This window comes from Lithobates pipiens, unplaced genomic scaffold (genome assembly GCF_037356315.1).
Source record: "Lithobates pipiens isolate NorthernLeopardFrog02 unplaced genomic scaffold, aLitPip1_a1.2 Scaffold_10, whole genome shotgun sequence".
Lineage (NCBI taxonomy): Eukaryota > Metazoa > Chordata > Amphibia > Anura > Ranidae > Lithobates > Lithobates pipiens.
The window spans coordinates 163,229,036-163,242,334 of NW_027507686.1; the positions used below are offsets into that span (position 1 = coordinate 163,229,036).

Genomic DNA, 13,299 nt, shown 5'->3' on the forward strand with positions numbered 1-13,299 from the left:
ATATATACATATATTCTTTTATTTGTTTATTATTTTTTACTATTATTATAATATATATATATATATATATTTGCTATTAAAAAAAACAGCAAAAAAAATGTGTATATATATATATATATATATATATATGTATATGTATGTGTATATATATATATGTATGTGTATATATATATATATATATATATATGTGTGTATGTATGTATATATATAGTGAAAGATAAAATCCCACATTTGGGACTGTCACCAGAACAGGAATAGATGGAAAATCCAAAAGGGACACTAGTTCTGGTGACAATCAGGAGGGATTTCCCTTTATTACCTGTTTTGGCTATAAGTGAAGGGAAATCTCCCCATTAAGACAGTTTAAAAAAGAAAACCTGACAGGGTTATACCCTTCCCATACTATCCATTTAAAAAAAAAAAAAAGTATTTTGTTCTATTTTAAAGCAGAACTCCAAGATTGTTTCAAAAATGCAGTGAAAATCTAAGTGAGGTGTTAAGAGGTGTGTGTCACTTTAAGTATGTTGTGATGAGTGTATTATTTACGATTTAATTAGGAGGATGAACAGTGAGAGTCGCACAGACAGCTGAGGATTCCCATACACGGAAGTCGCAGTGTGAATGGCAAGAGAAGAGAGGACAAACAGTACTGTGGCTTCTGTGTATGAGAGCCCTCATCTATCTGAGCCGCTGTACTTCCACTCACTACAAGTATGAGTAAATATGACGGTGATCACACATACTTAAAGTGACACGCACATCTTACATAGTACAGCGACATTGCGATGCGGTGATTGGCATCACAACCCACTGCACTGAATAAAAAGGACAGCGTGCAACATAGTGGTGTGAAATGCCCCCATAGAAAAAAAAGAGATTTTTCCTGGTCTTGCGGCAGGACTGTAAGGGGCAAGGGGCAAGCTACTCCAGTGTAGTCCCACCATACCTGGTGTGAACAAGCCCTTATGCCCCATACACGCAGTCGGAAATTCCGAAGGAAAAAGTCAGATCGGATTATGTTGTCGGAAAATCCGATCGCGTGTGGGCTCTATCGGACTTTTTCTGTCGGAATTTCCGACTGAAAAAGTTTGAGAGCTGGATCTAAAATTTTCTGACCACAAAATCCAATCTGACTTTTTCTGATCATGTGTAGAGAATTCCGACGCACAAAGTGCCACGCATGCTCAGAAAAAAATTGGAGACGAAAGCTATTGGCTACTGGCCTCTACATAGTCCCGTCGTACGTTTTGTACGTCACCTCGTTCCGAACGATCAGATTTTCCGACAACTTTGTGCGACCGTGTGTATGCAAGACAAGTTTCAGCCAAAATCTGATGGATTTTGTGGTCGGAAATGTCCGACCATGTGTATGGGGCATTATACTTACACTGAAAGGAAAAAAAACAAGTTTTTCCTGCAGTTCTGCTTTAAGCTGGCCATAGACGAATGAAATGTCAGCCACTGCCTATGGAATCAGCTGTTATTGGCCCTGCAAGCACCACCTGGCTCTACAAACGTAATTTTAAAAATTGACTAAGCCATCGTTCACATTTCGTGTGAAATCGCACAATTTCAAAGCTGCATGTCCGTGCGACTTCGAATGCGACTTGAAAAACGAGATCTGTGCACATATGTTTATTGATGTCACACCCGAAATCGGCAAAAGTAGTGCAGAAACTACTTTTGCAAATCGGTGCGGGGTACAGGCGTTGAGCCGATTGGGACTGTGTCATTGCCGAAAATAGGCTGCGACTTGTCATGCGATTTGAGCTGTCAAATCGTTTCATTGTGAACGAGGGCTAAAGCTAGTCATAGATGACTTGTTTTATTTTTACTTATTAATTTTTTACTGGGACATTGTATTCTGACAGTGGGGACTTTCCTCTGTCAGAATACACAGCTGATTGGCTGCAGCCGCTGATCGAGAACGTTTCCAATATTCCCATTTGACAGAATTTGATCTATTGATCTATTCTGAGAAACAGAGTCGGCCACAGTTGGATTCGAAATTCGACCAGTCCCTGCTTAATTGGCCACATTTCGATTGATTCTATGGCCAGCTTGAGATGGATGGAATGTTTTCAGTGACTATATCCAACAGACGCAGTCACCATTCGGCAGTGCCATTTATTCAGGCACCCATGGGTGCTGCAGCTGCCTGAATAGCCGGAAGTGATGATGTCTCCATCCATGCTGGCAGGGGCGTAACTATAGGGGGTGCAGCAGTTGCAACCGCAACCGGGCCCTGTGATGCAGGGGGCCCATGCAGCCCCCTCTACATATGGCTGGCAGCAGCATAGGCAGCTAGGGGTACCAGTGCACCATGCACACGGGTGACTGGAGGTGGAGGGTGACTAGCAGAGCTCCATGCTCAACTATCGCATCTTTAGTTGTGCATTCCCTGCATGACCTGTGTCCTCAGCCGGCTCCTCAGAGTACCCCTCTCCTGCTCCATGCATTGCCGCTCAGTCCGATGTCTGTTCTCCCCAGCCAGAGTCCCCCCCCCCCCCCCCCAAGTCCGGCCCACACTGCACTGCATACTTCTCCTGGGTAAACAAACTTTTTTGTTTACAAACGATTTTTATTTGGTACATAGAGAAAGTACAGAGAGTAAGCATAGATATAATATAATAAATGCAATGTATATCAAGACAAACATAGAAAATCACCATAGATACAAGCACACAGATGCAGTGCAGCCCTATGAGAGCCGGCTCCCTGGAGGACACTGCAGGCTTGTCTGCCAGCTCCCCTCCTCCCCCGTCATACACAGATGATGAAAGGTCTTTCTGGGAGATATGCTGATCGCCCGTCCAGCACACTGGATGGAGCCCAGGCCAACATGGATGAGTGCGGGGCCTACAGCTTGGTCATGGTGAGTGAGAGGACCCCATCCCCCACACACCATTACATACCCCCTCCATCTCCCCCTGGGCACAGGGACCCCTTCTCACCTTGGGGCAGTAACCCCATCCTGCCTAGGGACAGTCACCCAATGGGGCACCTAAAAATTAAAAAAATTCTGATACCAGTGGTGGAACTACAGGGCTCACAAAGGTCATACCTGTGACCACGCCCTGGAGTTCCACCGCTGGACTCGGAGGGAAGGGCCCTGGCTGGGGTTCAGGGGGGCCCTTAATGGTTTCTTGCATCGGGGCCCTGAAGGTTCTAGTTACGCCACTGCATGCTGGGGAGTCGATTCATTTTTTAATTTGTTCAGCCTGCGGGCCGAGCAAGAGAAAATCGAGTTGCATTTGGCCACTTTTAGCACCATAAAGTATTATTGATAAGAGAAAGCTTAAAGTATAACTAAAGGCAAAACTTTTTTTTTTGTGTGTGTGAAGAGGGATTAAAACACCTGTCCATTTTTATTGATGTCCGGGCACCATGTCACCCTCTCTATTTGTCCTGTTTAACATTATCATTGAAGATGGAAGTAAAAGAAAACCCCACATTTATGGCTGTCCCCAGAAAAGTAATAGAGAGGAAATCCTGGGGAGGGGATTTCCCCTCACTTCCTGTTTTGGCTATGGGACAGGAAGTGAAGGTAAATCTCTCTAATGGGACAAAGAGGGCAAAAATAAACCTTATACTGGTTATAAGCCTTCCTTACTCTACAAAATTAAAAAAAAGAATGTTTTTCCGATAGTTCTACTTTAATAGTATGTTGTTCGTAGATCTAAAGGCGATTGAACAATCAGATGTGTAGTATATGGTTGGCTTTAGGCTAACCACATTTTATGATCTGATTGTACAATCACCAAAAACTATGCAGTGCAAGGGCCTGCCTGATTGGGTACAAATTAATTGGACAGGTTAGGCAGATCATCATTTTACATCATTTTGGTAAAACAAAATATGATTGTGCAAAGATTGTTTGGTCCAGTTGTAAGGCGTTACGGTGACCCTTATGCCGCGTACACACGATCGAACATTCCGACAACAAAATCCATGGGAATTTTTGCGACGGATGTTGGCTCAAACTTGTCTTGCATACGCACGGTCACACAATGTTCTTGGAAATTTTGAACATCAAGAAAGCGGTGACATACAACGAGCTGAGGAAACTGAAGTTCAATAGCCAGTGCAGCTCTTCTGCTTGATTCCGAGCATGCGTAGAACTTTGTGCTTCGGAATTGTGTACACACGATTAGAATTTCCGACAACGGATTTTGTTGTCGAAAAATTTGAGATCCAGATCTCAAATTTTGTGTGTCAGAAATTCCAATGGAAAATGTCCGATGGAGCCTACACACAGGTAGAATTTCTGACAACAGCTCCCATCGAACATTTTCCTTCGGAAAATCTGACCGTGTGTACGTGACATAAGGCCTCTAATGCCCTGTACACACGATAGGATTTTTCGACAGCAAAACCGTGGATTTTTTTCCAATGGATGTTGGCTCAAACTTGTCTTGCATACACACAGTCAGACAACTGTTGATGGAAATTCCGAACGTCAAGAATGCAGTGACATACAACACGTGCGACGAGTCGAGAAAAATGAAGTTCAATAGCCAGTGTGGCTCTTCTGCTTGATTCCGAGCAAGCATGGACTTTTGATGCGTCAGATTTGCGTACACACGATTGGAATTTCCAACAACAAGTTTTGTTGTCGGAAAATTTGAGAACCTGCTCTCAAACATTTGTTGGCGGAAATTCCGACAACAAATGTTCGATGGAGCATACACACAGTTGGACTTTCCGACAACAAGCTCACATCCAAAAATCTGATCGTGTGTACAGGGCATTCGTGTTAACTGCCACTCTGAAAAGTAATCCAATGAGGAACGCTTTTTAAAGGCAGCTGTAAAAAGGTTTGTAGGTGTTCAGATGGCAATACGGTCACCTCCCAAATGCCTCTTTTTTTTTTTTAAAGATGAAAGGGGATTTTTCATGGTAGTAGCACACTGCAACCGTAACGTCAATAGACGAGTTTGACAGGTGGTGCCGTCAGTCCAACTCCATATGTCTCTGAAGTGTCCTCTTCATTCTTGTGGTTACAATGAGGAAGAGATTACGTGGCTCATATTTTCTGACATATCTTTAGAATAATGTAGTCACCCAATATTTAGAAAGCAGCAGAATAACAATCCTGTTTGTTTAGCTAATGGGACAGCCCCAGCCCTAGCCTGAGATAACCTCTTCACTACTCCTTACTTGCTTGTTTAGTCTATTAAAATAATGTCTTGGTTTCCTCCTATATAGTAAAGTCCAGACAGATGTCACAGCCTAAATCTGGCAATACACTTTACAATCTGATTGTACAATTCTCTTGTATTACATTAGTAATGGTAGATCTAAAGGGAGCTGTACAATCAAATCCTATATTAATATTTAACACCAGCCAAAACATAGTTTTTGGATGGTGTAGAGGAGAGTTATAGCCTTTGTAAGGTTTTTATTGTGATCTGCTAGGCAGATGTCGCCTCACCCGTCCTTGTAACCATTGAGCATATCTCTGCAGTGAGGACAATTTCAACAGGTAACAACCTGACATGGGCTTTAATCTTTCCCAACTGTCTAAAGAAATGTAAACAAACCTAAGCCTTCCCCACTTTGTATTGGGACTTGTTCATAGTAGCCGCACTCTGAACCACATATACACTGGTGTGCATTGTGTAGGGGCAGGTGCTATGCATTGTTACAACACATTGCACTGTGTCACAAAATAACATTTCTTCGAAGTCTAGCATAACAGCATAAAAGGCACGATGCATAGGCTTGAATAAAGTGTCCAATCTGCTCTGCTCTCTCATTGTCCAATCGTGGGCTGAGGGTGGGTCCTAGACCAGGATTGCTTGACTCCAGGGTAGCCTGCAGAGAACTGTCAGGAACCTGGGATCTGACTGCTTTCTGGCAGGAGTGTTGTGATTACAAGGGTTTTTGAGTGCAATTGCATGTATTTTTTTCCAGGTAAAACTTGTTTTCCTTGAGATTTCAGAGGACAGTTAGTTAGTTGTGCAGTTCGGCCTGACCCTTCTTAGACACAAATCTATCCACCCTATAAACAGCCTTGAGATCATGTTTACACCAATATAGAGGGCAGTGTAGGTAGCTTATCGAGCAACTACTGGACCCTAGGGATCATCCACTGAATCTATAGATCACCTACTGGCCCTATAGATCTTCTGAAGTTAAAGTGTAAATAAACCCTCCTAGCATTTTCAGACAATGAAGCTGCCATCTTGGCCTCTGTTTAATCTACAACTGCCATGATGCTGCACATGTGATCAGTTATGACACTAGCCATTAGATGGTTTGACAGTCTGGTTGAGAGCACAACCAATGGGAGGGTTACAATCCCAGCACGTGCCTGAAATTTAACTTATATGAAACACTTAAATGGATGGGTTTATTTCCACTTTAAAGATTTGTATGGACCCTATAGATTATCTACTGTACCCATAGGTTTAATGGACCCTATAGATCATCTACTTGAGCTATAGATCTTGTGGATCCTATCAATGTATTGAACCTATAGATATTGTGGACCCTCGAGATCATCTACTGGATAAATAGATCTTGTGGATCCTATCAATGTATTGAACCTATAGATATTGTGGACCCTCGAGATCATCTACTGGATAAATAGATTTAATGAACCTACAGATCTACTAGACATATTGGTTATTTTCTGGACTTATAGATTATCTACTGGACCTATAGTATTGTGGAACCTATATATATATATATATATATATATATATATATATATATATATTGGACCTACATATCTTGTGGACTCTATAGATTTATTGGACCTATAGATCTACTAGACCTGTAGATTATCTACTGGAGATATAGATCTTGTGGACCATATAGATCTACTGGACCTTATAGATCATCTACTGGATCTATAGCTCCAGTGGACCTATAGATTATCTCATGGACCATAGATCATGTGGGGCTTTTGGCCTTGTAGAACCTATAGATATACTGGACCTTTAGCTCTTATTGCCTCTGTAGATCTACTGGATCTTATAGACCTACTGAACCTATAGATCTTGTGGACCTAAAGATCATCTACAGGAACTATAGATCTAATGGACACTGTAGAACAGAGCTTACCAAATCTGGTATTTGCAAGAACAGAAGGTGAGTGGAAATTCCCAAATGGGACACAAACACCAAGGAAAACCCAGCATAGAGTTTCAGCTTTCCCCACTCAATCCAAATACTACTGGGAAATGTTTTCGGTTGGAGTTGCACTGGTAGCATTAACAGCACCTAACTAAATCTAAGCTATTCTCAGCAGTCTGATCATATAAATATAAAGCATGACAAATAAGCATGTCCGTACATTTGTTGGATGAGTCTGGTCTGACATGTATAAACACTCTATTACCATGAACATCCAATACCTTGGATTCTTACCACATGGCTATGGATTCATTGCTGGTTATTCATACACTTGGAAACCGTCCATGTTGCCATGTTTGATTTCCCAGAAGCAACAAGTGTTTCTCTTCACTCTGTCAGAATACAAAAGGAGAATGTGTGAACATATAGGGCTCTATTTATCAATGTTTTCACCCAAAATTCACACTACATTCATACAAGATTCACAGTTTTAACCTCTTGCCACCAATGTAATGCTATAGCACAGAATATTTGATAAATTAGAGCCCAATTTCTGGAAGATGGTACTGTATTAACTGCAATGCCACAAAGTATTTGAGCAGCACAGTGATCAGGCTCCTACATGGGAGTATTTATATCCTATTGTGTAATTATCAAGTATTCCGTCAATGGGCAGCAGAGGCTTTTGTTGTGAGAACGTGCTCACTGCACAGAGACAGTCTATACAAATGATCGGGAACCGGCGGGACGGACTCCCAATTATATGACCACTGTGACAGCCAATCACAGTGGTCACATAACTAGACAGACCTTCCACCACCTGGGTATTCAAACCCAGTTCAAGGGACCCTGGGGCAGGTGGGAAAAGATTCACTGGAAAAATATACAAATGTGTGACTTTTGGGTGAGAACATTGATAAGTAGACCCCTACATATTATTTTTGGTGCTGTTTAGAAAGCTTAAAATGGATGAAACGGTAGTAAGCATTTGAACAGCACAGTGATCATACTCCCACCAGTACATGGGACTATTTAAATCTACTTATGCAAAAGCTGTTTCAAGATTTTTGGTCATCATTAATGCCATGTATGGAAACCAAGGCTTCTGTGGAGTAGGGCTTTGGATCCAACAAGATTGTATAACCATCCAGGATATGGTGAGACAGGATCAAAAAGTCCTCACCCTAATCAGTTCTTAGCACAATTAAAAAAAATCATATCCCAAAAATAAGAGGATTATTCCTTATTTAAGGGCAGTGGGATTTTCAAAGGTCCGTCCACTGTTCTAAAAAGGAGGTATATCACTCTTATTATTGGGAAATGTGATGGCACGAGAACTATTTATTAAAAAAAAAAACATATATTCCCATAATCGTTTATTCACACTATAGTAGGTATCTCAATTATCAGTAAAATGTACAATTAATCATGTGATCATCTTATAAATGGGAGAATCTGGGAGTTTCTGAGACCTTTCTCTAGTATCACTCTGTAATACAGGCATACCCCACTTTTAAGTACACAATGGGGTTTGTTTACTAAAGCTGGAAAGTGCAAAATCAGGCTCACTTCTGCATAGAAACCAATAAGCTTCTAACTTGTTTAATTAAGCTTTGGTAATAAAACCTGGAAGCTCATTGGTTTCTATGCAGAAGTGAGCCTGATTTTGCACTTTCCAGCTTTAGTAAATAAACCCCATTGTGTACTTAAAAGCAGGGTATGCCTGTAATGATTCCTCACTACTACTTGCAAACATTGATCCCATAGATCTGTTCCCCATTCGTGGTATCATTCATTGTGGTATAATGTGCAGTATAGCGCCACCTAGGAGACATTTATAGGCACCGTTACAAAAAAAAGAGGCTAATTTACAAAAGGAATTGAGAATCTTCACTCCAAAAATGGTGTGAATATTCACTTCAATTATCCAATCATGTAAGAAGCAATCTGCACATGAGTGAGTATTTCCAGTGATCAGGAATTTGCTTTTCATTACTTGATAATCAAAATAAATATTCATACATATTTTTTGAATGAAGGTTTTCAACTCCTTTAGTAAATCAGTCTCACTAACATAACCAGATTTAATCACATTCATCTTTTTTTCTTTCATAAAGAATCTTCACTTTTAGTATGGCAAATATGCATATCTTAAACAAGCGCAAATAATATGCAACTGCAAATCTCACTACAACCTGCATTTCTTATTGATGAATGTCAAAATCTAAATGTCGATAAGCCTTTCATAGAAAAAAAAGCCTTTATTGAGAGAATACACTGGGGAATGAAAATGGGAATCTGTTTTTTTAAATGTTGGGCGATGTAACAAGCATTTGTGCCATAAGTAAGACCCTACTGTTTGTATATTGTTATGTGCAGTCAAATTATACCAAGCAACATTACATACCAAAATAGGCATCCATTGCATCCCCTCTAGGGCTGATATCATTAGAATTGTAATCAAAAATTATTTTGCTCTGTACTATGCTTATAATTATGTATGTTCCCCCTTTTATATCCGGTAGGCTTACGCATTCGAGAATATTTGTGTTCCCAAGACCAAAGAACAATGCCCGTAAGGTGAGACTTATTGGAACTCCAGTAAGAATTCTGCAAGCAGTCAAGTATAGTATGACCACTGAATTTCATAAAGCTGAACTCCAGACTAATGGCTAAATACACAGATGCAATAATACATATATAATACATATTTTACCTGCCAAATGATTTGTATTTCTGTCCATCCAGTCCTTAGATTTACACAGCTTTACCACACGGAACAGCCCTGGCTGAAAAGGGAGCTCTGACTTTTCTCTGCTGCAGTAAAGTAACACATAAGCTGGCCATATACAGTTGGGGTCCTTTCACATGGTGTGTTCAGCAGGGGATCAATGAGCAGTTCCCTCGCTGAATCCAAGCCTAAAGGGATGGATACAGTGCTTCCAAAACTCCACTGCCCATTGCAATGAATGGGCAGTGCTTCCGAAGCGCCGTGACACAGGAGTATTTAACCCCTTCTTTGGGGTTAAAAGTGCGGCTAAAAGAAGCAGCGCTTTAGAGCTAACACAACCGCGGCCCCAGTGTGAAAAGGGGTCACGGGTGACGTCAGTTAGTGTCAGCGTCAGTTAGTGTCGATGTATTGTCACAAAGTTTTGAAAATTTTAAAAACAAAAGAAAATATATACTTTCCTTTTCTTTCTTCATTTTCCAAAACAAATGAGAACTGCAAAATACTCACCATTTTTGCAAAAAAAGTTTGCAAAAAAAAATATTTTGTAATTTTCCCGAAACTTGTGGCAAAACATTTTTACTCTCCTAATAAGTATACAAGGTGCTGCAGGTTGAAATATTTTTGTTTTATATATATATATAATATATAGAGAATATATAGAGAATAATAATATAGCTATATGTCTATCTATCTATCTATCTATCTATCTATCTATCTATCTATCTATCTATCTATCTATCTATCTATATATATATATATATATATATATATATATATATATATATATATATATATATATATATATATATATATATAAAGAAATAATAATATAGTATAGTAGACATATTGTATATGTAATATAATGATAACTGCTGTTTTACCACAGGTGCCAAAATAAGGAACGCTTTGGCCCTTGGCTCCTTCGCCAGATCAACCATAACCAGTATGTAGGTGTGCGTTGGTTGGATGAAGGCCGCACACTCTTCCGCTTGCCCTGGAAGCACCTAAACATAAGAAAGGTTGATGAAACGGATTATGCAATATTTAAGGCAGGTAGCAGTATGAGAGGCCAGTATTTTGGACTTTGCTCAAAAACTATGTGAAATACAACTTGCATTTAGCTCTTCATTCACTTAGGAAAAAAATAATAATAATTTTATGATCATTCATTTAGGGACACATTTCCTCCAGCCCACCTTAAAAAAAGATATCCCAAAGTGCAGCATGCTGATGTAATTGTTCTGTGCCTGAGATGGCATCAGTCAGGCCAATATCTTGGAGCCCCTTTAATTGCATATAGAGCATTAACGTGTGTAATATTTTTGCATGGTGGTAACACGTAGCAAGAACACCTGCTATTACACATTACTCCAATGTATGGCAACATATAATGCACAGTGCAGTGTGTTGTGGTCCCATTCATTTGGTCCCATCAAAAATTATCCCGTTTGAAAAAATGTGCCCCTCACTGGCCACTGTATATTCTTCTCTGACCCCTATGACGCTAATGTGTTCGGCAATGACTAGGAGTCAGCAGTAGGAATCACAGCAGCCAGCAGGGGGAACCACTATTCCACCAGCCTGGGTTAACAAATCAGATCATAGCCAGAAGTTCTGCTACACATTTAAGCTACACAGGTTCATTCCTGATTTCCCTCTTTCCAATATCACTAATTTTTTCCCATTTTACAGGCATGGGCTATTCAGAGTGGGAAGTATAATCCAGACTGTGAAGACCAACCTAGTTATAAAACCAACTTTCGCTGTGCATTAAAGTCTGTCTGCTACAGAGACCATCAGAAAATGTTCACTGAAGTTAGAGATAATTCAGCCGATCCACATGATCCCCATAAGATATTCAGGTTCAATGGTGTCCATGATGATTCTCCCGCGGTTGTAGATCCTTCTGCTGTATCTCATTCAGCCACTGAAGGTATGTTAGTTCCCCTGGAATGCTTTTGTAAAACAATCTTATACTGTGCATTATATACATTTTCAGTATGGCGATGTTATAAACAGTATGTATCATATGGCTTCTAGATAGTATAGAGAAAAGGAGGAACACAATACTAATACAAAATAATAATAAGCTACTATATACCCAGCAGTGATCCACACAACATATTCTTCACTGATGAGGCCTAATATTGCCAAGACATGTCCATATATCAAAGTAATGATAACACTCAAGGGAGCATGTTTAGAAATCAACGTATTTTACATTTACCCAACATTCACTGCAGGTGAATTTTCCTGGTGCAAATGTTTAAATTATGTGGTTAACTACTGGTGAATGGTGAAAGTCACATTCACTACTTTATAAATATTCCCTTAGGGAAATCTTCTTAATTATATCAATTTTAACACAGCCTCTTCTACAATTCTTGGTACCTTCAGCCTGTTCTCAAAGCCATCCAAATGGACACCATGAAATTAGTACTCAGAAGGTTTAATCATTCTGGATACTGGAGACAAAAGATAGGCATGATTACAGGGGCGGACCGTCCATTAAGGGCACATGGGCGCCGCCTCCCCTTTCCCTTTCCATCTCCACTGCCTCTCCCTATTCATGCGTCCGGCCCCTTTCAGGACGCCGGGCGCATGAATTACAGTGGCAGGGGTGTTTTTTTTTGAAGCACCTGATTAGAGCCAGAGGCTGCCCGCCAGCTTCCTAGATGAGGTAAGTGCGGGGCATTGATGTCCCGACCATCCTCCCGGGGGGAGGGGGGGTCCACTGACCGGGGGGGGGGGGGGATGTTCATGAATGTATTGAAATGTATCTGGTTCAGCAGAGCCCGGACAAATTTCAAATCATGTGTGGCCACTGGAGTTGATCAGTGTATTCTGATAAAGGAGTGGGGGTGAGTCTCCCTGCTGTCAGAATACAACAGTGGAGTGGAGATTCCCCCATCCACCTTGAATGTGAGGATTGAGTGAAATCTGCTTACAGTGACACTAAAGTCTTGTTTGTTTGTTGTTTTTTGTTAAAAATAACAAACATGTTCTACTTACCTGCTCTGTGCAGTGGTGTTGCACAGAGCAGTCCAGTTCCTCCTCTTCTCGGGTCCCTCTTCGATGCTTCTGGCTCCTCCCTCCTGTTGAGTGCCCCTAAATCAATCAGTTAGCTATGGGGGCACCTGAACCGAGCCACTGCTCTGTGTGCCCATTCAGACACGGAGCCGCGGCCCTGCCCCGTCCCCTTTCTCTCCTTACTGGCTGGCTGACTAACTTTAAATTGACAGCAGTGAGAGACAATTGTGCTTTGCTATTGTCTCAGCCAATGAGGAGAGTCCCATGCAGCCGAGACACTCCTGCAACATCACTGGATCTAGATGGGGCTCAGGTAAGTAGTAGAGGGGTTAAGGGGGGCCGCTGCACACAGAATGTTTTTTTTATCTTAATGCATAGATAAGATAAGATGAGATAGAAAAAAACTGCCTTTACAATCACTTTAAGTTGTAAGTGATAATACCTGGTTTAAAGCA

The 13,299-nt window shown here is 40.8% G+C and overlaps 1 protein-coding gene and 1 long non-coding RNA gene across 5 annotated transcripts in view; one reads left to right on the forward strand and one right to left on the reverse strand.

Moving 5' to 3' along the window:
* Nucleotides 1–8,598, reverse strand: part of LOC143935219 (uncharacterized) — a 98,317-nt gene extending 89,719 nt beyond the window's left edge. For 3 of the 4 annotated variants that reach the window (XR_013263472.1, XR_013263474.1, XR_013263477.1), the window contains exon 1: nt 7,378–8,598. This is a non-coding gene — a long non-coding RNA (uncharacterized LOC143935219). Of the gene's footprint in view, nt 1–7,364 lie in introns of all 4 variants that reach the window. The other variant, XR_013263476.1, reaches the window with a different exon arrangement.
* The window catches only part of IRF7 (interferon regulatory factor 7), a 45,529-nt gene that overhangs the window by 1,280 nt on the left and 30,950 nt on the right, over nt 1–13,299 (forward strand). The window contains exons 2-4 of the mRNA XM_077458907.1: nt 9,609–9,663; nt 10,701–10,863; nt 11,507–11,747. Of these exons, the coding sequence (XP_077315033.1) occupies nt 9,653–9,663; nt 10,701–10,863; nt 11,507–11,747 (415 nt within the window). The 5' untranslated portion in view covers nt 9,609–9,652. The remainder of the gene's footprint in view (nt 1–9,608; nt 9,664–10,700; nt 10,864–11,506; nt 11,748–13,299) is intronic.